Source organism: Acinonyx jubatus, chromosome B3, assembly GCF_027475565.1.
Source record: "Acinonyx jubatus isolate Ajub_Pintada_27869175 chromosome B3, VMU_Ajub_asm_v1.0, whole genome shotgun sequence".
In the NCBI taxonomy this organism is placed as follows: Eukaryota; Metazoa; Chordata; class Mammalia; order Carnivora; family Felidae; genus Acinonyx; species Acinonyx jubatus.
In genome coordinates this window covers 117,221,091-117,246,259 of record NC_069386.1, presented here as the reverse complement: position 1 = coordinate 117,246,259, position 25,169 = coordinate 117,221,091, and the positions used below count along the sequence as shown (strand labels likewise).

The 25,169-nt window shown below is 48.4% G+C and overlaps 1 protein-coding gene across 1 annotated transcript; it reads left to right on the top strand.

The window, feature by feature from the left end:
- The first annotated feature begins 216 nt into the window (after positions 1–216).
- Positions 217–8,340, top strand: NPC2 (NPC intracellular cholesterol transporter 2). The gene is made up of 4 exons (XM_015071647.3): positions 217–425; positions 3,960–4,067; positions 5,510–5,682; positions 7,602–8,340. The coding sequence occupies exons 1-4, from the start codon at positions 344–346 to the stop codon at positions 7,686–7,688; spliced, it is 450 nt and encodes a 149-aa protein (XP_014927133.1). The 5' UTR covers positions 217–343; the 3' UTR covers positions 7,689–8,340.
- Positions 8,341–25,169: the final 16,829 nt, after the last annotated feature.

Genomic DNA, 25,169 nt, shown 5'->3' with positions numbered 1-25,169 from the left:
ATTGGCTAAATGCCCCATTACGGAAGCTGGGGTGCACCAACAAAACCTGGGCGGAGCGCCGGGGGGAGGAGCGGAACGGGGCGGAGATGGATTCTAGCCTACCCGGTGGCTGAGCGGACAAGGTGGGCGGAGATAGCGGGCATCTAGGCGGGACCGAGCCGAGCTCGGCAATCTGGAGCGGGCGGGGCGGAGCGCGGGCGGGGCGGAGCGCGGGCGGGCCCGGCCCTGGTTGCTGGTGAGAGTCGCCTGACCTGGCTCCTCCCCAGGCCCGCCCGGGCAGGTTTATCTTGTGACTGAGGCGGTCGCTTCTTCCTTCTTCGTGCTTGGAACCTGTTCAGCTGCGATGCGTTCCCTGGCCGTCGCGTTCGTGCTCCTGGCGCTCAGCGCCTCCGCCCTCGCCGAGCCAGTGATTTTCAAGGACTGCGGTGAGCCGGAGCCGGCCCGAGATTCCCGCGCCCTCTGCGGGAGCCCCCACCCGAACTCCGCGCCGAGATCCCCGGCTGGGTTGGGCGGGTCCCGCGGGCGGCCAGGTTCAGCCTCGGACCCCACGTGGAGTGGGCTGGGGTTGGGGAGAAGGTGCGGGGGGCGAAACCCAATGGCTCACAACTTCGCCTCTTCCTGGGACGCGTTTTGGGGGTCCCTGGACATTAACTGGAGCTGGGCCTTTTGCAGAAGTTTTCTGAAGTTTGTAGCACAGACAACTAACTGAAGGTTCCAATGATGCGCGGGACGTGAGGGGCACAGAACTTTGTATGTCTGCTTTGTGTCTTTGGATGACTTCTCCCTCCCTACTCCGTTTGCTTTTATTTTTAATTTCCCTTTTGCTGACAAGTCAAAAGTCAATTCTGCTTTTCATGATTTATTCCGTTACCGCTTCCTTTGTGCTATATAATTGGGTGATTCTTAATCACTGTCTCCTCCTATCTATAAAGCTCGTGTTGCTGTGACACAGCTTGTGACACATAACCCCGTCTTGGCGCTGTAGTAGGGATCTTTGTTGGGAAGTACAGCGGGGCTTGTAGGAAATTGTGAGTTCTTTCGTTCAGCCAAGTCTATAGAATTAACTATTCTAGCAGAACGTTTTCTGACGTGGAAAAGTGTAGTGATAAATGAAAGAAGACAAAATTTGTGAGCTGGAAGGAAACTTCAAATTGTGTGTGCCCCTCCCCCTCCCCGGCTCACGCTTTGTCTTCCTCTAAAAAATAAACATTAAAAAAAAACTTTTTAAAGCAAAAGTAGATGAGAGAATAAATACTCCTTCCACTATGTCATCAGTTCATTTTGAGGCAAAAGCAGAGTTAGGCTAGGGGACAGGATTGGTTAAGGAATAAGACTGCTGGTCTATTAATACTTAGCAAATGCTGTTCCACTAAACTAGTGGCACTTGAAAGATCCTATTATCACCTCAAATTACTGCCTATCCCTCCATTAAACTTAGTGGCCAAATTTGGACAAAGACACTATTAACTCATCCACCCCTCAGGATCTGTTTTACAGATAGGAAATAGGCACATGGAGTAACTTACCCAAGTTCGTTCTCTCTCTCTCTCTCTCTCTCTCTCTTTTTAATGTTTATTTTTGAGAAAGAGCAAGCTGGGGAGGAGAAGAGAGAGGAAGACAGCACCCTAAGCAGGTTCCAGGCTCTGAGCTGTCAGCACAAAGCCCAACTTGGGGCTCGAACTCTTAAACCATGAGATTGTGATCTAAGCCGATGGCGGACACTTAACCACTGAGCCACCCACATGCCCCAAACCCAAGTCTCACAGCTAGTTCCTGGTAGGAAATTAGTGGGTGTCTGTGAACCACCTTGAGTTTCAGTGGTAACATTAACATTAAAAAAGGCGGGGGGGGGGGGGGGATGTCTGGGTGGTTCAGGTGGTTAAGCGCATGACTGCAGCTCAGGTCATGACCTCACACTCCTTGATTTTGAGGGAGCGCCTCATCACCCCTCTCTCTTCTCTCTGCCCCTCCCCCACAAGTGCACATTGTCTCTCTCTCTCTCTCTCAAAAATAAACATCAGAAAAAAAAAAAAAAAAGACCAAGGAAACCAAATCCAGATATACACCTATGGCAAGTGCTTCTTAAGGAAGGGAGGGTTTCAGTTACTAAGATTTTCAATTTACTTTTGAATTGGGAAGTAACAATGTAAACTTCAGTGCCCACATCAAAAGATTTTTGAGTTCCACTCTCTATGACCCCTTTCCCTGGGAGGAGTATTTCCTCAACTAAGAAATGGGGCCAAGCAAACTGGTTTTGCTATTTTTGCCAGTTAGGACTGAGGAGTTCTGTTGACATTGGAAGTCCAAGAACCTCTTGTCAGTAAAACTCAAGGAGCTACAAGTACTAATCACGTGACCCAGCCTTGCGAGAAGCACGTTGAAGCAGACGTTGAAAGCTTTAGCATAAGCACTGATTTTCTTTTTTTTTTTTTAATGTATATTTTGTTTTTTGAGACAGAGAGACAGAGCATGAACGGGGGAGGGTCAGAGAGAGAGGGAGACACAGAATCTGAAGCAGGCTCCAGGCTCTGAGCTGTCAGCACAGAGCCCGACACGGGGCTCGAACTCACGGACCGCGAGATCATGACCTGAGCCGAAGTCGGACGCTCAACCGACTGAGCCACCCAGGCGCCCCATAAGCACTGATTTTCAATAGGTTGTTGATTAAAGTTCTGGATATTTTTTCCCTGTCTACCGGAGGACAGAGTAGAAGACAGTGCTTAAAGAAGAGAATTCTCGCGTGTGTATTTCGAAAACCTTGGAACCTTGCAATGACGGAGAAGCAAGCAGGGGGCTGAGGGACTGCAAGTTATTACTCACAGACTTAGCTGGAGGAGTGCTGGTCAGTAGGATGAAACCATTCACCCAAGAGCAGGCACAGGCTGGGAAAGCCAAGTGCGTCTACATGAGCTTCTCATTTCATAGCCCATGGGCTGAGCCAACCTGATGACTGCAGAGGAGAGGCCCAGCTTTTGTGTGAAAAGGGGACTTACTAACCCACCCACAGCAACTATTCTAGATTAAATTCATGGACTGAATCCCGATGTGATGATAATAAAGTAAACATTTATATAGCATTACCATGTTGCAAAGACTTACCTGAGACCTTTCTGTGTGTTCACTCACCTACCCTATGAGGCAGTTACTGTTGTTATCCCCAGAGAGGTGAAGTGCCTTGTTTTGAGGTTTCACCGTGAGTAAGGGAGCCAGTGAGATTGCAAACCCAGGCGCCCGGTCCCAGAGCCTACCTCAGCAGTGATGGCTGAATGGCAGAGCCATTGCTATAAGCGGTTTACCAGGCAGTTTGCTTGCATTCTCTCTATTCGGCTGTCCAGTTTCAGGGACCCGGATGCGGCAATGGGATTCTTAAAGACTTTACTTAACCTGTTTAGGTCAAGCATTTCTTGGGAACAAACAGCACTTTTGTCTTTGTTTGGACTGAGATTTTTACAAAAAGACCCACACCCTGTCTCAGAGACACTTATCTTGAAGAACACGTTTCTAAAGTGGAGTGTCCAACTGTATACTGTGGATGTGTTCTTAAAATCGTTTTCACTGGTAGGGATGTACAGAGCTCGGAGATCACTGATTTGGATCCATACCGGGACAGGATTGGAAGAAAGGATGGGGGGCGGGGGCAGCTCAGAAGCAGCCAGGCTCAAGAGTCCAAGTGGAAACAGCACCGAAGCTTTGAGCCATCACTTGCGCCATATGTATGCTGCTTTAAATCCTACCTGGGGATGGAAGGAGGGGTGGAGATGACTTGCCCTGGCATAGTCCTGCCAGGATACGGAGCAGGGAAGGCTGGCTTTATATACTTAACTCATTTTCTTAATTCCCCTCCACCCATCAAATAGGAAGAGTTTCCTGACGAGCAGAGCACCTTTCCATTAGGTAGGAAATAGCACAGGTGGTTTATCTTGCCTCCTATTCCAATTCATGTTTATTTTTTTTCACAGGTTCTGGGTTTGGAGTTATAAAGGAGCTGAATGTGAGCCCATGCCCCACCCAGCCCTGCAAATTGCACAAAGGCCAGTCTTACAGTGTCAATGTCACCTTCACCAGTAGTAAGTAAAAGTGGCTCTTGACTTCAAATTCATCATAAAGCAGAACATCAGTCTCAAATGTTGGAATGAGCACAGGGATATGGGGGAAGGAATTGCAGTCAGGAAGTCTGTGACCTCCCTTCCAACTTCTGCAAAGCTCAGACTTCCCCTCTGTAAGGTTGAGGGAATTCATTTGGGACCCAAGGAAAAAAAATCTGAGCTTCCTTCCTCAACGTAAAGAAATATTATTGGAACTTGTTGCTTTCTGGTACCACATTTATCACCTTCAGCTTCCCAGGAATCTAGACAAATGCAAAATCTTTATTTCTACAAGGGGTATCAACCTTGAATCCTTTACTCGTTTTCTATCCTATGGAACTAGATGTGGCAGTCTAATAAGAAATGTCAAAGTTCCTGTCATCTCCTTCTTTTAAGCCTGAAGACAGCATTAAATACTAGAGTTGTTTTCTCTCCTGGATGATACCCTGCCCCTCTATTGTCCCAAACCAAAAATGTACCTTCTTTTTTTTTTCTTTTTAGATTTTTTTTTTTTTTAAGTAATCCCTGTACCCAACATGGGGCTCAAACAACCCCGAGATCAAAAGTCACGTGTTCTACCAGGCACCCCCCAAAATGTACCTTCTAAACAAAAGTAATCCCCATCCCAGAAAGAAAGAAAGAAGAAAGAAAGAAAGAAAAGAAAGGAAGGAAGGAAGGAAAGAAAAAAAGAAAGAGAAAAAGAAAGACAGGAAGGAAGGATGGGAGGGAGGGAGGGAACCAAGCCAATACCCTGGATCTCCACAATAGCCTAACAGCTGATAACCCTGGTTGCCCTAATTTTATTTCATTTATTCTTCCTGCCCATCTTGTGATATGGAGGGTAGAGGATGTCAAGAGATGTACCTCATCTTTCAAACCTTACCCAGTTTCTAAAGGGTTATCTCTTACTGTTACTTAACTGCATTTCTGCGGAGATTCCTTTCTGTTTCCTTATTTTCTAAAGGAATCCTGTGAGCAGGGCATTGGAGAATCAGAGACCAATCTTCTAAAGCTCTGTAAGATACACAGTACGCTCTGCCGGAAGCTGACATAGTTAGGAAACAAAATTTACTGCCCCCAAAAAACTCAGTTACTTTGTTGGATAAGGTTATTTATCCAGGTAGCTCTGATTCTCCTGAGAAACTGTGACAGGCAAGGAAGAGCAGGATGGGGTTGGGAGCAAAGAAAAGCGCTCTCTCCCTTGCTTTTTTTTTTTTTTTTAAGAGTGAATACTTATTCTGTAGCATTCTTAGAGGTACTAAGCATAACTACAAAGAGAAGTAGACTCTAGGAGTTAAGAAGTACAGACTTTATAGTTTGCTATCATAGCATTGCCACTGCTTGAGAACGTATCTGACTCTTTTACTTCGAGTTTAGAAATAAGCTGTCCCTGTCACTATCTCATTCTCTTTCTTTCCTCTTAGATGTTTCATCTCAGGGTAGCAAAGCTTTGGTGTATGGCATCCTGATGGGCGTAGCAGTTCCCTTTCGCATTCCTGAGGCTGATGGTTGTAAGAGTGGAATCAACTGCCCCATCCAGCAAGGCAAGACCTACAGCTACCTGAATAAACTACCAGTGAAGAATGAATACCCCTCTGTAAGTGACCTCGTTGTTCAGGACACTGGTAGCCTTGTGACTAGATGAGGAATCTGATGGGGGGTGGCGGGGTGGGGGGTCAGGAAAAAAAGATTGGGTAGGAGTCCTTCGTCTCTCTATGATGAAGAAGCAGAAGCTGGGGGCAAGGAGATGAATTTGAGTGTTAGGAATCACAAGGTAGGGCGGGTATTTTTCCCCGGGCCCCTTTGTTCTTTGTCGCCTAATCGTTAGCCTGGGCCTCATGATGCCATTTTGATACACAGTATCTTCCTGGATTCTCATGACCATGCTTTGCGGAGGCAGTATTATCCCTTTTTGCAAATGAAGAAACTTGAGCCTCCAATGTTAAGCAAAATGAGCAGTGTCTACTCTGCTAAGAAATATTACGTCTAGATCCTTGTGACCTAGACCTTGTCTAGATCCTTGGCCTTGTGACCCCAAAACCTGTGCACTGTTAAAAGATTTTAGGCAGTTGTCAAGTAGTTCAAGATGTCAAGTTATAGAAAAATTCTGGTTTCTCCATTAATCTCTTAACAAGAGAGCAGTAGTTTCCTAGCTCCATAGCAAAGAGGTCACTTTTCCACACAATTCTTTCTCCCCCTATCCCCCACCCCCAGCCCCTGCCTTCTCCTTTGACTCGCCCTGCTATACCTACTACTTTTTCTACCACACACATGAGGTAGAACCTGTTGGAATAGGCCTGTATTAAAGATATGAATCCTGATAAGTAATGGAAGAAGTAAGGGGATTCCTTTTTTCCATGAAGAAAAAAACAAAACAAAACACTGCACATTTTGAAAAGAAATCAAGTAGAACCCCGGAGCATTCCGGCCATTTATTTTCTAGAAACGGCAAGTAATTAAAGAACATTCCAAAGAGGCTGTAATATAGGGAGTCTATGTTTAAGGGATATAAGAGACCCTATGGGTCAGGGACAGGTTTATAGATTAATTTGCAGAGTATCTATAAAATCATAGGCATTTCTGAGCCTTGGTCATTTACACAGTGTCTAATTAGGGCCTGATACATAGTAGGCACTTCCTATATGGTAGCAGCTGTTAAGTGAATTACGTTCATTTGAAAAACATCTTAAACTAGCACTAAGTGAAACAGTAGTTAATGTGTACTAGTCTTGAAAAACTTGCAAGTTTCGAGATGCAGGTATCACAGTCACTCAGATGTTGAATTGTAAAGAAACATTTGAATCCAAATTAGGGGCAGTAACTAATCATAAGAAAGCTAATATCTACATAAGAAAGGACTGGAAAATTCTCAGTGATTTTTTTTTTTTTTTTTTAAGAATTAGAAGGGACAGTTCCTAGTATAACAAGTCAAAGCAGAGATTTCTAATGATGTATATTATTAAAAAACAAAAACAGTTTAAGGAAATTAACTGAAGCTGTATTGCTACGAAGCATTGTTGTTCCCGGAACCATTCGTATACTTATAAACTTCTTGGGACACCCTTGTGTTCTGACATTTTCGGCTAACAAGTAACAAGGTATTTTGTTACACCTACGAATAACTACTCTCTTCTTCATGCATGGTTAACCCTCGGAAAAAGCTAGATCAGATTGCCAAGTACATAAGAAATTGTTTGAATGTAAAATTCTCTTCCCCTCAAGGCTTTATCATGTGCCTTTGATCTGAAAGGGAAAAGAATGCTTCAGAAATTATGTCTGATGAGTTAACGAGGTTAGTATGTGGTGCCGCTGACGCCGAATCCTAGGTGTCACTTGGCTGGTCTTTTAAGACCACAGGCTGCCCCCGTGTCCCAAGCGGCCTCCATGGTGGCATGATTTAAGAAAAAAAGTCTGAGGAGTTAGGCAGTTTGTTAACTCAGGTTCATAGTTAGACCGGTTCTGGATTGAGGTGAGAGCCTGCCTTCATTTTTCCCAATTCTTTTTCTCTTTCTCCAGATAAAAGTGATGGTGAAGTGGCAGCTTCTGGGCGACAAGGAACAGAATCTCTTCTGCTGGGAGATCCCAGTGCAGATTGAAGGCTAGAGGTGCTAATGCCAGCATGTTGCGTGGGGGTGAGAGAGGAACGGGCAGAGGGAGGGCAGGAGAAATCGAGTCTAACCTAAAGGAAAGGAATTTTGACACAGCTGTTTGGTGCCTCTCAGTCTCCAGAAGGTTCCAGACCCTGTTTCCTGAGAGCTCAGAACTATTGCCCTTGTAATATCTTTGGTGAAGGGTTGGAGGGAAGAAGAGAGGGAGAGAGAGGCACGGATTTAATTTGTCTTCAGTATTTTTTGCGTTGGAAAAAGGAAGGTCCGGTCAGTGAGGACCCAAATGAGGCTGCTTCAGGCTATTGGCTAACCTGCCCTCGGGTTATCGGCCCCTCGCAGCGGAGGAGGGTTTCCACACCTCCCCCACCTAACAGGGATATTACATCTGCAAGTTCCTCATCTCCAAGTGCCTCACTGAGTTCAGCGCATCGGGCCAGCCAGCCTGCTGACTCTTAACAGTACCTGCTGGTCCACTGCTTCATCCATCGTGACATGCTGGCCGGTGGCGCCCAGCAGCTGGGCGGAGGGGGGGTCGCTTTATGACGGAAACTCACCCCTGAATGGCCGGTTGTCTGCGGTTACCCGCTGTCTCCTTAGGTTACCCCCTGTCTTAGGCGGTGTTCATTAAACGCAGCACTTGATTAACAGACGTTTGATTTTTTTTTTTTTTTTTAACAACATTAACCTGTGGCCTCTCTATGCACCTGGAAATAAAAACGTGGCAGTCTTGCCTTCCGCATGTTGGCAGCGGTCACCTGCTTCTTTCAGGCCAGTGTTTTCCCCCAGATCTGTGGAGGGTGGACACCCTGGTCCCATGGTCCCAGAGTGCAGCAAAGACACGACTCTTTCAGAAACTGCCTTTTCTTCCCTTTCTGCCCAACCAGACTTTACCTATTTTATACAAAATGACCTTATTTTTTGCTTTATTTTGCACACTCTTATGCCACCAGAAGCAGTGAAAGCAAACACCACCTAGTTGAATAATAACATCTGAAAGGTCAAGGGAACTAAATTGCGGGGGAAGGGGCAGGGAGTTAGAGCCTACGAGCTGGCATGAAGCACAGTAGTCTTTTAGGAATCTTCCACCATGAGGAGAGCCTAGAAGCTTAAACATGAAATGAGAAGTTGCGGCAAATAATGGCCAAGTTCATTAAATCTTGGACTTTCCTGCTTTAGAAGCGCAAAGTATGTGCACTTGAAAATATATGGGGCATATATTTTGCTGCCTGTTTTAATCAATGTGCTGTCAATCAGCTTTTAGCGGTCACAGGGATTACAGCCCACTTCACAAGTGAGTTGGGTAACGTAGACCTCAAAAAGCCATCTCTTAGATTGGGGTGTTTATACAGCACGTAAGCCATTTGGTCCAGCTCACTTTGTCCCACTAACTTCACTAGAACCTTGGATTTCCTTGGCTTGTGAGTTTCCCAGGAAAACCACCAGGGGACAGCCATAGATCAGGAATAAAGTTATCAGCTGCCAAGACTTACTAGTTCATTCCCAGAGCCATTCAAGCCCTGTCCTCTTTAGCTTGGTGCTGTATGCTGTCACACTGTGTGTAGAAGGTCAGCCCACTCGTGGGTCTCCCCATGCTGGACCCAAGGTCTATCAGCATGGACCATTCCAAAGGTGGTTAACTGCTGTGGTTTCTGCCTTCAGACTACCAGTAGTTGGATCCTGGCTTCACCAATTAATAGGACCTCCAGTGCAATCTTCAAATCCCTTAACTTCTCTGTGCTTCTGTTTCCTTATCTGTTAAATGGGGACAATAACAGCAGGGCTGCAGGGACTAAACGAGATGATGCACGTAAAACACTTAGAATGACCCCTGGCACATCATACACGCTTGATAAATATCACCTATCTTTCTAGGAGGTAGATCTTGTTCCTCATCAAGAAGTAGCAGGAAAATCAGAAGGTTCAGTCTGAGGCGTGATGATATATCACCTCAGAAAAATGAGCCTATCCTCTGCATGGAACTTTTTGAGATGCCTGGAAAAGCTCCGTTCTCACGTATGCCTGCTCTCTCCCTATTCCCAGAAGACTGCCCGTGTCACTGAACGCCTTCAAGGCTCACAGCTACCTGCCCTGCATTTTGTACTCGTGACCTCATGTGTTAAAAGAAGACAGAAGAAAAGCAGCTCAGCTAGTGTATACCCTTCAGTCAGAGCAGAAAGGTAACGCAACGGCTTATAACTGTTTACCAGCCATTGTGAGGCTACGTGGAGCCTGCAGCGGTGAGCCAGGTAGGGCTCCCGTGGGGGGATTAGTTTGAAAGGTCGGCTTCTGTACAGACAGTTCATAGGCACCCCCTGAGTCATTAAAGCATTGAGAAGCACTGAACCTTAGGCTATATAAGAAAGGTCATGCTCTTTCCAATGACAGTCTCATACTTTTCTAGTCCACTGAGCGAGCCACGGAGGCTTAGACAGAGCTTCTCTCCTGCATGAATTCCAGGGCAGAACAGTCCCAGACTCCACAGTCATTTAAAAAGCACAAGGAGCACCCCAGCTTACGGAATAAAAGAAACCCAACCTCCAGTATCTCCAGTTTGGGAAAGGGTTAGGTGGGAGGCCTGACATTTAGTCAGATCATCGGGTTAATGAAAAGCAGTAAGCATGGAGTCATTTCTCATCCTGTTCGTTTTTGGTTTTGAAATCTAAGGCGATTTTTTAAAAGAAACAATTAAGATCGGTCTTAATTATGCTTCAGAGGTTGACAAAACAGTCTGTTCTCTGAGGAAACCCACAGATGTAGGAAGAGTGGCTTGACGTAGGTGAGGTCCGGGCTAAGGGAAAATGTCTAGGATTAGCCATTCATGTCAGATAATCCAAAAGGCAAAATATCGCTTAAATGACTGGGTTGCTTACCGAGGATAATTATTTCATAAACTACAGTTGGGCGTGGGGGGGGTGGGGAATGGTCAGTATGAGGACGAGGTCATGGCACATAGGAAAAGCACTGACACAGAGGAGAGGGTTATGTGTGAGATATGTCACCCTGGCGAGAGTCCTCTTGAACAAGTGTTTTTCCCAAGGGCCCTCTGGGAAGGACACAGCACTGAAAACAGCTTAGAGGATTTAAAAGCCTGGGGTACTGTGTGTGTGTGTGTGTGTGTGTGTGTGTGTGTGTGTGTGGTGGGAATGGGAGGGGCATTGTTATGCGACCTGAGGTGGAAGGCGGTACTGGCTCTCCACAGATACTGCCTGAAAGAGTCCTGTGTCCTTTGGGGTGATTGTGTCTTTTTCCATGAAGAGAATCCCCTGGCCAATCGCTCAGATTCCCAACTGAAACCTATTCACTTACAGCTGTCAGTTGACTAGCAACTAAATGGTCTGGGTGTTGGTTGCCATGGAAACAGCTAAAAGGCCCATTGCTATGGGAACCTGCCATGCTCTCCAAACCAGGGGTTTGGTTCCGAGAAAGGAGTGGAGGGCAGGGTGGAGAGTGGAGCCCAGATGGGCTGCCCAGGTGCCGAGAGTCCTGCCAGAGGACGAGCGGTGGGGTGAGCGAGCCCGGCGAGCCCCTCACCACCGGGACAGAAAGAGCAGTGACTTCTTCCACTTTCTGCGGGCACTCCCCACCTGTCCTCTGTGCGCTGTCCCGTGGGTAGCCACCGGGCACAGGTGTTTGCTCTCCCAAGTGGAGAGGAAGAACGTGAGGTTTTGGATAGACCTGACATGCCAGTCATCTGCCTGGGGCTCTGAGAGGGAAAGTGTCGGCTCCTCTGTGCATGGGGGGCCGTGCTCCACTCCTCCTGTGTCCCAGATAAACAGCCAGCAGGTGGAAGGAGCTCAGCTCTGGCTGCCAGTGGGGCAGGCCAGGAAGGAGCCTGGCAGACAGAACGGACGGCTGCTGGCCTCGAGCGCGGCAGAGATGGTGAGGGCCCCAGGTGAGGAAGCAGAAGCCTGCCCAGGAACAGCAGTCTCTGTTGTGGGCAGTAGAGACATGTGCTGCCCCGCTCTCTGCCCACCCACCACCTGCATGCCTCTACCACAGAAGGGGACTGCAGATGGAACAAAATATGAAAGACGAGGTTTGACAGGGGGTCTCGGCGGATGCGCCCAATGGTTGTGAGATTCCTTCTTGAGTTTTGCGATCGAGGGCAATAACCGACATCGGTGTTTGGTGGGAAGATGACCTTTCACTGAAACAAAGAAAAAGCATCCTAGTGGCTCCGCCAATAACAACTGTTAACGGGTGGTGTATAAATCGAAGGGATTGGGCTAGTTAATCTCTAAAATCTCGGCCACACCAACAGTTTACCATTCATCGAGACACTGAAGGGAAGTTTCGGCACCACAGGCAAGAGGACGCAGACGAATCATACCTATGAGAGTGCGGAACATCCCTGAGGGCCCCGGGGGGGGTTTGGACTGAGACTAAGACGAAGGCATTTGATTTAGAGGCCATCTCAGACATGTTTGGCCCAGGGGACTTTCACCTGATTCTCCCAGAATTCTGAGATGCCTGGCCTGGATTTTTTTTTTTTTTTTTCCCCTCCTAATCTTGCCATCTGCCTGGAGTTATTGGTCTCAGCCCCTCCCAGGGAGTTTTAGAGTCTAGGAGCCTGGCACCAGAGAAAGAGAGCGATGCCACCCAGCATTCGCACGGCTCCACGGGACAACTGAGCATTTCCCCAGGATCTGTGGGGAGATTTTCACTTTTGGAACATAGTTATCTATAGATTTCTGTAACATTTAAAATCTTAAATACAAGCCGTGTTTCTATCCCACCTCCAACTCTTTTCCGGTTGATTGACTTTGGGAAGTTATTTAACCTCCGAAGGCCTCGATTTCCTCAGCTGTCAAACAGGATAAGAATACCCACCTCGGGGCAGTTCTAACCATGACCTGAGGTGGTTTATGCAAAGTGCTCAGTGCAGCGCCCAACTCTAATAAGTACCTGGTGATTATTATCCTCCTGGATAAGAAGGTTGCAGCCATGGAAACTGCTCAATGGCCTAGAATCTTAGGCATTTGCCGTGGATTTGTCTTCCAAATTTAATTCCAGGTGCCATTCAAGACTTATGTTCCCTCCGATGGTCTTCCCTGTGGTTTGCCTTCGTTAAGGCAAATCCAAATCCTCCCTTTAGGATGCTTAACCACATTCTTTTTTTATGTGTAATTTTTGCGTGTCAGCTTACCTTCCTACTGCCCTTTCATATTTAAGCAAATGCCCCAAACTCAGCACTCAGCAGTGATTTAATGAATTTTTTTAATACAGAAAAATGTCATGACTCTTTAGGTTTTGAATCTGACCATTTAGTTCTATAGCAGCTTTGGTCTCCAAAGGGACGGGAAGAGTGATGGTTGATTTGGTTTCATTCTCCTGAAGAAGGCACAGTAGTGCCCTGTCCTGGGTGGGTGGCTCCAGAGCGGGACTCGGCTCACATCTTGCAGAAGCCAGCTGTCATCTGCGTCCGAGACTCATTGACAACACTAGCTTGTCTCGAGCCTGACTCTGGGCTCAGGAGGAAATGGCTCCCCCTCCCCTCCTGGATGCTGTCTGTCTTCAATGCAGTTCAGCAAACCTCCTGACTTCTCCTGGCTTCTCCTGTCTGGGTCATGATGATGGCTCTGTAGCCGCACATCCTATCAGCTCGCCTCTGGAAAGGCGAGAGAAAGCAGATCTGGTTTATCCAAATCTCTCCCTTCTCTGGTAGGCTAAATCCCTGCAGCCCCTGGCACATCCTCCACCCCCACACACCCCCAACCCCCCCCCCACACACACACACACCTCAGCTTCCCACCAGAGCTTGCCTGTGCTTCCTCAGCAGAAACAAGGCCCAAAGAGCTACCAGAGCCTCTCCCAGACTGTGGCTGCTGAGAACTGTCTCCTCACAAGGTAGGTAAAGCAAAGTGCTGGGGTAGGGAATAAGGCAGCAGAATGAACGTAGGAGAAAATCCTCCCGGCCTGACTTGCCATGTGACCTTGGATGAATCATTTAGCCTTTTTTAGTTGAATATCTCATAGAGGTGGTGCATGAACAAAAGGAAATGATGGGTGTGCACATGGTAGCTGGGAAATACAAAAGCTACTCACGCTCAGGATAATATCACAGGCTAGTGTGGAGGGCTGGCAATTCATCCTTTGGATTTTCCTGCTTAGTTCCTATTGACTTGATGAGCTGGACACATATAGGAAAACCCACAGGAAAAACCAAGGTCCTGGATTTGATCACTCTAAGAACAAGTTTAAGATTTGGCCACAAAGCAGATGTTTAATGCAGCCAGCTCTCCAGCAATGTTTGCTTAGTCCCGAGGGTATAGAAGGCTAGGCAACCTCTCCCTCTGTCATCCTGATCACTACTCAGTCTAGTTGACTCCATATGGGCAAGACAGCATGTTTTCCTTCAACTCACACTTACTGAGGCCCTATTTTGTGCCTGGCGTGGTAAGAATGAGTAAGACAAGGCCCCTGCCTTCAGGAAGCTCAGAGTCCAGGGGGAGAGGCACGCAGCAAACCATCGCTGTGATACGGTGTGACAATACCAGTCACAGGTGGGACAAATGCCAGTCACAGGCAACCAGAAGGAAGAAGGACTTGGTCTGGAAGAGGCAGAGCCAGGTCAGGCTTCTGTTAGGAGCCAGACTGGAAACGGAGTTGTCCAACACTGCACTCTCGATCTTTATTCATCCCTCACTCACCCTTCTCTCATTCAGCCAGCAAACATGTCCCTGCCCTTTGTCTTCTGAGACTTTTTGAAATATTTATTGTAGTGAATTGACCTCCTCCTGAACTGCTGGTTAACTTGTTTTTACCTACAGTTGCTCTCACTTAATTGACTCTAAAACTAAGTAAGCATATTTGGTTATGCCCTGACCAGGCACCCAGTGTGTATACACACCCAGCTAAAATGATCTGTTTGGACTTTAGAATCTTGGCCACCACTTCCCAACCTATCTGACCTACTTCTCCTTTCCGTCTATGCTCCAGCCATTCTGGTCTCATTTCAGTTCCTCATATTGGCTGAGTTCCCCTCCCTCAGCCACGGGACTCTTACACATGGCTGTTCCCTCTGCGCAGAAAGCTCCTCTCACTTCATCCACGTTCATTTAGTCAACCCCGACTCATCCTTCACATTTCTGCCGCAGGGAAGCCCTCCCCGACCACCTGCCCCTGATCAGATTAAGTGCTTTGGTCTACATCCTCAGAGCCCCCTGTCCTCTCCCCTCATGGCACAGTTCAGAGTTACATACTGTAACGATTCTTTGATTAAATGTCTGTCCCTCTGGGGGAGGGAACATTTTCCATTTTGCTCATCACTGTATTCCCAGTGTCTAAAACAGCTCTCAGTCCAAGGAGCAGGTGGCCAATAAATATTTTTTATATGAATTAGCTAACGGAACGGTAAATGATTTTTTTGGCCACTATGTGTTTGCCTTGGGCCTAAATTTGGTTGTGTGTCCAAAACCAAAAACAAATAGCAAATACAGGGGCCAGAACCAAATGGAGAGCCTCCCTTGAGAAAGACGTAAAAAGAAGGGATGTCCCAGAACTAAGAGGCTCTCCAAGCTTGTAGAAGTGGGGAGCCAAGGGAGGAAAAATGGAAAGATTGGAGCCACCTGGCAAGGTCAGACCTAGCAGGTGGCCTGGGAAGGAGGGAGAATTAAATATCTACTACCTTGATTCTCAGGACTTGTGTACTTTGGGTGCTGGGCTACGAAAGACAGGATTACTGTCTCATTTTCCTACTTCTTCAGTTATAACTAGACTTTAATAATTGCGGGATTGGGGGCGAAGAGAATCATTTTATATTGAAACCAATACTGATATAGAGTAGAATATAAATTTCATATGATTATAAAAACACATGAGATTTGAAAGACATTAATGACTTTAGTGATCTTTCCGTGGAAGAGTCTGAGAAGCGTTAATACCTCAAAGAACTATATTCCACAGGATTCTGTATGATTGAAGTTTGATAAATCCGATATCACAAATGCATGGAGGGTATACTCTTTAGAAGATTTTTGTTGTGCTTTTGTACCGCTTACCGCTCCTGCAAAGCACCAAGCACAATGCCCTACAGTTGTACATTAAGTGTTGAACTGAGGGGCCCCTGGGTGGCTCAGTCGGTTAAGCTTCAGCTCAGGTCATGATCTCACGGTCTGTGACTCTGAGACGCACATCGGGCTCTCTGCTGTCAGCACAGAGCCTGCTTCAGGCCCTCTGCTCCCCTCTCCCTCTGCCCCTCCCCCGCTCGTGCTCACTCTCAAACATAAATAGACGTTAAGTGTTGAACTGCATCCATAGCAAACAACTTACTCTCAGTGCAGTCTGTAAATTGGTCATTGGATTTTATTATCAAGGTTGCTCTGCCTACCCACTCCTCCAGAGAGAGTTGGGGCCACTTCTGTGTCTCTCTGGAGAGGATCTAGATAAAGAGGCTCCGTGGGGTGTTGTGTCTAAGCTCTTCCACGATGGAATAGTGGGGGGGCCGATAGGGAGGTAGCAAGACAGAGATGAAAAGCAGAAAGTACAAAGAGAATTTAACTTCCTGCATTGCTCATAAAGAAATTAGTCTGCGTGTCTCCATTATCATCTGTGTTTGCTTTGACTCCAGGAGAAACCGGGAGCTCCTTGAAGACAGGGCTGTGCCTGTTTTTAACACTTGGCATCTTGAAACCATGCATGGTGAATACTTGCCCAGTGTCCGGCCCAGGGAATCTTTGGGACGAGAGTAGATGGAAAACCCTGAAGAACAAAATTCTCAAAGGTAGGCGGTAGGAAGCAGGAAGTGGGAAGAGCCCGTGTCTGAAGAAGGCTGGTGGGTCCTTTCTCTTCCCTCCTAATCTACCTAACAAAGGAGTGCGCTGAGCCTGGGGAACAACCACTGGTGATCCTAGCGGGCGATTATTGGGATTGGTTCTCAGCAGGGGCTGAGATGAAGGAGACAGTGTTCTCAGACTTAATCGCTGCTTTTTAACTCCCCCGACGTCATTTCTAATGGTCCCTGGCTGGTGCCACTCAGAGCCTCCACCCCCAAACCCCTGACTCTGCCTACCTGAGCAAATTCTTCCCAGCTGCTCAGGAGCTCTGACTCTCTCAGATCCGTGGCTGCCCCCACGCTTTCTAATGCATCTGAGCCTATTCATTTGGTTTTCAGGGAAGGGGAAAGAGCGAGGTTGCATCTCTGCAGTCTGGATACTGTTTCTAGAACGTATCAGATCAACTAGCCCAGAACCAGCAGTCTAATGAAAGGACCAGACCCACTGGCAAAAGGTAGCAAGACAAGAGTCCTGATTGAGGAATGCTTGGAGGTGCCAGCAGGCAGTGATGCGGTTTGGAAGGAGCAGGCCAGGCTGCAACCTTGTCAGGAAAGGGCTGGAAATAAGCCAAATAGGACAGAATGGAAAAACAAGAATCATCTGTTGTTTAAAAAAAAAAAAAAGTAGGGTGGGGGGAGAGTCAAGGGCATGAGACTTGTTGCCAGAGAAGTTAGAGATGAGGACAAGAACTGGGCAACACTCTTCTCCACTCCCTCTTGACTGCATTTTCTCCTTTTCTCATAACCTCCATGATAAATCACTGCAAACTGTAACCGCTCTGGCTGTACCCACTTGAAATTGCAATCCGGAGGCCCTAAGATTGCCATTCAGGGACTGTCTTTGTCACGAAAAACAGAATTCTTGTTTATTTTGGTAAATTAATTGCTGGCAGAGAGGGATTTTAATTTTCCAACCAGAACAATTGCAGGCTTGGAAAGAAATTACAGGGTTGGAAAGCACCTAAAGTTTCCCCTGGGTTAAATTGCCAGATCTAGGGGCGCCTGGGTGGCTCAGTCGGTTAAGTGGCTGACTCTTGATATCAACTCAGGTGGTGATCTCACAGTCATAAGATTGAGCCCCGCGTCAGGTTCCACACTGAGTGTGGAGTGTGCTTGGGATTCTCTCTCTCTCCCTCTTTCTGCCCTTCCCCTGCTCATTCTCTCTCTTTCTCTCTCTCTCTCTCTCTCTCTCTTTCTCAAAATAAATAAACTTAAAAAAAAAGAAGAAGAACAAGAACAAGAACAAGAATAGGAAAAGGATGCCCTGTGGCCACATTTCAGTGAAAAGGCTCTGGGAAGTCTCACTGTCATAAAACTAACCTTGGCCTCTGCACCTGATGCTGTCCTGCCATCTTCCCCAACACCAAACCTGACCTGGTCGTGTTCCTACATAATGAATCTGCCAGTCAGCCAGTGACCTGTACCCATCCCGCCACGGGGAACCAATGGCTACAGTCCCTCTGGGAAGGATGGCTCTCACGGGACTTACCGGAACCCACAGACACACACCTCACATGTACACATGCTACAGGGATTCCAATCCTGTTTTAGTCTAGAAATAGAAGGGAGGTCAAGATTTCAGGGAAGCTATTTGGGGAAGGTTCCCTGGCAGGGGGATATCCGGCCAAGTATTCAGAGGATATTTTCTTGATTTAGAAGAGAGAAAGGAGAGTGCATTTTGGGTGGAGGGGAGGGGTAGCTTGGAGGCCGTGGAGGCCAGAGGAAGTAGAAAGCCGATTGCTTACAGAGGGGCCCTGGCAGGGTTGGCGCCTGGGGTGGCCGGGTCAGTGAGAAGCAGGCGGGCCTGTGCCAGTCCTTGATGAGTAACTTGGGCTTGATGTGGGACGCACACCTCAACACACAGCAGGCCTCCAAGCAGAGAGGGATGAAGATTCCAGCCGAAGTGTGTGGGATGAGCTGGAGCTGGGAGACTGGAGCAAGGAATTCAATCAGGAATTTCTCCTTATTGGGAGCTCAGCACCAGAAGCTGGACCGGGGTAAAGGCTGGGAAAGATAGGGTGTGGGAGGAGGTTGCCTTTGGGAAGGAAGGAAGCTCGAAGGAGGCTTCACTGGCAAGAGCAGGAGGAAGAAGAACCCAGAAGAAGCAGGGACCTGTTAGCTAGACCCCAGCCCTCTGGCCGTGGAAGAATACCTCTAAAGCGGTTTTCATAATTAAAAAGGAAGACTTTCACATCTGTAATCTGGTTTGATCACAACACCTCTGTGGTGTAGGCAGGGTCAAAGGTTATCTCCATATAATAAGAAAGGGAATGGAGGTCCATAATGGTTAAAGTAACTTGTCCAAGGTCCCAGTCATACCCTCTTCCTCTCATAAGACAGGCCAAGAGGAAGAATGAGAAGTTCGGTGGGCCGGACTTCCCTGTCCACAGAGGGCCTTCCTGACTTACCAATGACCTTGTTCCCTGGGCTCCACTGGGTGAGCACCCCACGCTGGCATCCAGGTCCCAGGACGCTAGGCTCCTAGATCTCCCTTAGGACCTCCAACAAAGGCCTGCTGTGCCCTCCTACCTGAGGACAGACAGGACAGAGGGATCCTGACTCCACTTGGTCTCTGAGCTCTCCCTGCCTCAAGGCTCCTTACCAGCTGCACATCACCTTGCTTCTCCGCTAGGCCCACCTGGGGGTTGGATCATCTTCTGGTCAGCCCCTCCCGATCTACCTCCTACAGCCCTGCAAGGGCCTCCCCTCGACCCCTCCCCGTCCTTTGTTGGGCACTTCACTTTCTCCTATTGGAAAAGACAACTGGCTGGATGGGCGCTTGCCCAGTGTTTTATTGCTCAGATAGGGGATTTTTATATCAGTCCTGATAAGAGACTGTTGAGGGGCTATTCTTGCCACCTGCTGCAAGAAGCAATTTCATTCCGCCTCCTCAAGTCTGCATGCGCTTGGGGAACTGAGCTGCCCTTTGTCTGAGAGGCGTCCTTTCAGGAAGTTTAATATCCAGAATTGATAAAAACGACTCAACCCTGATAGAAGGGGTAGGAGAGCTCTGTCAATCCGTCACTTCCCTTCCTTCCAAATCAAGCCGGGTGGCAGCACCTTCTTTATGGGGGCGGGATGGAGGGGTGCGAAGCGGTGGTCGACGTAGTAGTGGGGGTCCATGAAGGTGGCTGAAAACTGCTTATCTGGTCCCTTTTTCCAAATGAAGAAACTGAGACTAGGAAGGGAAGTGCCTTTTCCAAGATCATGCAGAGTTCCTGCGGGGCCCGTGACTTGATCTATGGACCGAGGGGACCCGCTCGCATCCTCTCCTCTGGGGGCCTCTGCTTCATTCGTGCTTGGATGCATTCGCCACCACCCCCCATTCTGCCACTATCGGTGGAGCTCCGTGCCCACCGCCACACTGGCCACAGACGCAGCACGCCGTGGGCCCTGCTCCTTACCGTCAGTGCCACCTTCTCAGCAAACCTGAGCAAATTTTTCCCACCCCAGCACAAGCCCCCACCCTGCCTGTCACTCAGGCTCCCAGCAGCCAGAGCTAAAGATAGAATTGAGGGCAGCGTTTTAAGTCAGCAGTGAGCAGACCTGGCTGGCCGAGTGGGGAGGGGTAGCCAAGCAGAGTTAGGAGACCTCCTCGAGCAGCCGAGTGTGTTTTCTCTGACAGTGGCCCATTCCCATGAGACTGGCAATGAGTGTTGCTGGCCTTCCTCCTCCTGCGGACTGAACCCTGGACAGGGCAGGTGGAGCCTGAGCCTCACATCTCGCTCCAGATGCCAGCCTTCCCTGGGCCTCACATATATTCTCCTGGCTTTCTCTCCTCGGGCCCCACTGCTTTGCTGACCCTGGGGCTTTGGTTATTGCCACATCCAGTGAAGCCCCCACTTCCACAGCTCTGTTCTGTCCTCGCGCTGTGTTCACAGGTTAGCATTGGGGTCAGGGGAAATGGAGAGATGAGGCCCAAGGTTGGGGAGGTCAGGCCCTCTGCTGAGAGCCCCCGGGGCTTCCATCCCGAGGGATTCTGCTGGCCGGTAGAACCTGGATATGGCCTCCAGAACTTTGTGGAGGGTGAGGTCACCAGCAGACCCCACCCATCTGGATTTCCTCTGCCTGTCTTCAGGCCACCTGCTTCTCTGCTGCTCCCTAGCAATAGGCCAGCTGATGTGCACAAGCATCATGCTTGCAGGGCAGGGAAGGGAGTGGTGTGGGGGAGGAGAGAAACCTGGATTTGTCCCCACTCCCAGCTGAAGCTCTCCACTCTCCAGGCACGGTGCGCTGTAGGCGGTGGAGGACCCATGGGGAGAAAAGCAGGAAGACAGATAGGATGAGCCACCTTGAGTCACTCACCCTTCCCCGGAAGTGCAGAAGGAGAATGAAACTGCCTCCCCTTGCACCTGAGCCTGAATGGGGTGTTACCTCGGCACCTCACCAACACCACCACAGCATCAAATGAAGTGACAGAGATGCCACCCACAACCCTCCAGATGGCTGGTGTGCCAGTGTCAGCCATACTCTCTAAATCAAAAGGTTTGGCAATGCCCAAGGAGGGTCAGGCTGGAGAGCTGGGGCGGAAGGGGGACAGCCCTGCCTGACATTCACCTCCTTCCGCCCACAGTGGCAAAGCGGGGACTACCACTCCAAGAACCTGCTTTCCAGGGACAGAAATAGTCTGGGAGGGTGGGGTGCGGGGGCTGGGACTGCCACATGCTGCTTTTCCATGGGCATTCTGGGTAAGAATAATAATGAGGCTATTAATAACTTCTTACCTCTGTATTAAGTCTTAAAGACCTTTCTCTAGATGTTTTTACCGCCTGCACACCCATGATCTCATTTGATTTTCAAGTCACCTCTGTGAAACTGTGGGGTCATCACCCCCATCTGACAGATAAGGAAACTGAGGCATGGGGAAAGGATAGTCATGTGATAATCAGCCATACATGTGACTGAACAGGACAAGAACCCAGATCTCTCTGGGTCATCTCTTCAATTGGCCCATTGGAATAGGGTTCCAAAAAGACAGGGTTTTCTCCTGAGCTATATTGAAGTCACCTTTGGGGGGAACACATTTGGATGTAGTTCAAAGTCCCCCAAGGCTTTTGTCCCCTACATCAATAAGTCAAGACTGATCTACCCAGCACTTCTTTATCTATTCTCTGTGCCAGGTCCCAGAGACAGACAGCAGCAAAACAATTCTTGCCATCAAGGAGCTCACAGTTTGATGAAAAAAGAGAGACAAATGCTTAGGCCATCTCAGTACCACAGGGTTCATTTAAGGACCAAGGCAGCACAGGGCATTGTGGAGCACAGAAGAGGAACCCTAAGCCAGCCTGGGGGTAGCAGAGAGGGCTTCCTGAAGGAGGCGATGCTCCAACCATCTCCTTAGCCGAGGTTACTCTCCCTGATGGTGCTCCTCTCCTAAATACCAACCCATACCCATCCTTACTCCACTCCTGCCTGCCTAGAACACCAGCCTCTGGCCTCTTTCAAGGACTGCTACAACCAAGTGGCAGTATCTAGTCTGCAGGCCAGAACGAACCTGTCCTGTAGCCCAGGGGCTGCCGCAATCCTACTCCACTGCTGGAAATGGACAGGATATGGGTTCTGCACTCAGCTCCACTTGGACTTGCCTCTCATTCAGCCACGGAAAGTAGAGATCCTGGGGTGTGGCAGGTTACCCAATCCACCACCTGCCCACCCTCAGCTTGGTCTATGCAGGAATCATCCTGGATGTGCAAAATCCTAACCTACTTAAAAAAAAATCTGCTGATCAGACTCCACATTGCTCTAGCTAATTCCTGGCATTTAACGTTTCTCTGTCTCCAACCTGGATCTGTCATTTCTGTCATTATGAAAACTGAGCCTGTTCTTATTTGGCCCATGGGGAAGACAGAGCTGTTGGTCATATTTCTCAAGACAAGAGGCCTCTGCAGACTTAAAAACAGTAATCGAATCACCCCTCACGCTTCTCCATCTGTGGTTGATGAATTTCACTTGCTCCCCATGTTAATTTATGGCTTTACCCTTTACCCTTCAGGCCTCTCCCCACCTCCTTTGGTTGAGGGATCCAAAACTGGACAAAGAGTAGCCCAGATGTGCTGATCTAAATCGATGGGAGTGGGAAGAGGGCAGGGACCATGGGACTTTCTGTAGGGTTGGCAAGGAGAGTGCAGGGGTACAGGGAGTGTGGGAGATGAGGTTGACAGAGGCCAGATGCTATTCAAAGCAGGGATCCCCGGCAGAGCCCTGAGGTGAAGCAACCCTAAGGGATGGGTGGATAGGTGAAGAGAAGTATGTGAATACAACCAAGGAGAAGCCAAAAGGTAAAGGGAATCAGGACCTTATGATATCACAGGAGCCAAAAAAGAAAGTGTGAAGGAAGGAGGGCTCAACATGGTGCAATGTTCCAGAGCCTTCCTAAGATAAGGGCTGAGAAGAAGCCATTAGATTTCAGACTAAGGAAGTCACTGGGGACTCAGTAAGAACAGTCTAAGTGAAGAGGTGAGAGCACAGGGTGGACACAACCAATAGGCACAACTCTTTGAATTGGTCTGCTGTGAAGTGGGGTGTGGTAGCCAGCCTCCAGGATGGCCTCCAGTGACCCCACCTCCTAGTAGTTTCACCCTTGTCAGTCCCCTCCCACATGATACCAGGGTGGTCTGTGGGACCAATAGAATACAGCAGAAGTGATAGAATGTCACTTCCAAGAGTAGAGTACAAAATACTTTGTAGCTTCCTGTTCAGCTGCTTCCTCTCAGAGCACTCGCTTTGGGGAAGCTAGCTGCCTTGTCACGAGGAGTGGAAGCCACCTGCGAAGAGCCATATGACTGAAGCATGGTGGAAGCAGATCCTCTAGCCCAGGTCAGACCTTCAGATAATTGCTGCCCCATCTTGACTACGGCCTCATGAGAGACGTGAGCCATCTTGCTTAGCTGATCCCATTCCTGACCCTCAGAAACTGTGTATCAGAAATGATAAATGTTTATTACTTTATGTTTGTTATTCTAAGCTTCCAAATGTTGGGGGATATTTGTTGCATGAGCAATAGATAATGAATACAGGGATTGAAATAAGGATATGGGGTTAAGGGAGAGGATTTGTTTTGTTTTGTTTTGTTTTGTTTTTAAAGAGTGAATCCCAAACATGTTTAAATGCTAATGAGAAGCGAGTAGAGAGGAGGAACTGTAAACTTAGGGAGAAATGCATGGAAAATCAATTAAATGAGATTTTCTAGGAGGTGGTCAGGGAGAGGGTCCAAAGCACTTGAAGGGATTAGCCTAAATTCTTAGGAGAGATATCTGGACCCCTATCTCTCCTCTTGTGACCAGAGAGCGAAAAAGGAAAGGATAAAATCTGTTTGAAGGCAGGATGTTGACAGGATTTCTGCCAAATGACTCTTACTTTCTCCTAAAGTTATCTATGGAGAATGTGTGTGTTTGGGGAGGTGGGGGGGAACATGTTGGGAAAGGTGGTATCTTGAGAATGAGAAGGTCTGAAATAGCTGATGTTGGGCTCTAGGGAGAGAGCAGACAAAGGCAGGGAAGAAAATTCTGGGCCACTTTGAAGGCACACTTGTGATGGAGGCTATAATTGTATAGTCCCCTCAGTCTGCAGCTGTGTGATTTTTTTTTCCCCACAACACCCAGTACTCTAGATAGTGCAGAGAAAGTGCAGAGAAGGCAAATAATTGAATTAACTTTGGGCTGGGGCTTTGCCAAAAGAGTGTCATGAAAAGATAAGGGGGCAATGGACGTGAGGCTGTTAGAAGAAATAGAATAGGGATTCCAGGCTGGAGGGATAAATGCAAGGGGTTGATACAGGGAGAAAATTAAAGGCTAAGGAATCAGAGGAGCAATGATATCACAAGACAGTTGCAGGAAAGGCTGTGGAGAGCACAAAGGGAATGGGATCATGGCCAGCCCATAGGACATTGATATTTAACATTACAGAGGTAGGGGCAGTTCCAAGATGACTAGGTTCAGGAGGTGGCTCTGGAGTTGGGGGAGGGGGGACTACAATGGAAAAACCAAGGTCTTGAGGAGGTAGTCCATGTAAATGTGATGTCATTCCATGAATGAGGTGGAGCCATGATAGCATCAAAGCCGAGGAAAGCAGGTGGCAGGAACCCACCAGAGCCGGTTTTCAGGAGAGAGGGTGGTGTTCAGTGGTTTGTTGAACTCAGGCCACCATCCCATCTCCTGAGCCCAAGCGCTGAGAGAGAACGGTAGTTTCCACCTAGGATGGCCCAAAGGGAAGCTGTGCCCCTTAGGGAAGAGTCATAGTGCATCAGGCCATGGAGGTGAAGGGGAGGGAGAACCCAGGGGCCCAGGGGAAATTTTGGAGGGAGAGGGGCTATGGGAGGTCAGAAGGGGAAGCTCAGAGTGCAGTGGGGCTAAGAGTAATGAAGAGTCTAGCTGGCAGAAGGAGCTATATATCCTGGGGCCTGGTAGATTTCCCTGGCTGTAGTTTTCAAAGGAATCTGCCCATGCAGTGAGCTATTGGGGATGGGGGGACTGGAGCCTTTCTGAAGGGGTCAGCAACAACCCTGATCGCTCTTCGTACTTCTGAGGGAGCCCTGGTCCATGTGCACAGGCTGGCACCATGACTCAGCCCGTGTAGGAATGAGCAGTGGCCTTTGGTGGCTGGAGGCAAAGAGTTAGCTGAGGCTTGGATAATTATGCTAGCTCCCTGGAAGGGGCTACAGGGTCACACACAGGCTCCCGGACAGAGTCTGGCCCTGTGGCCTGA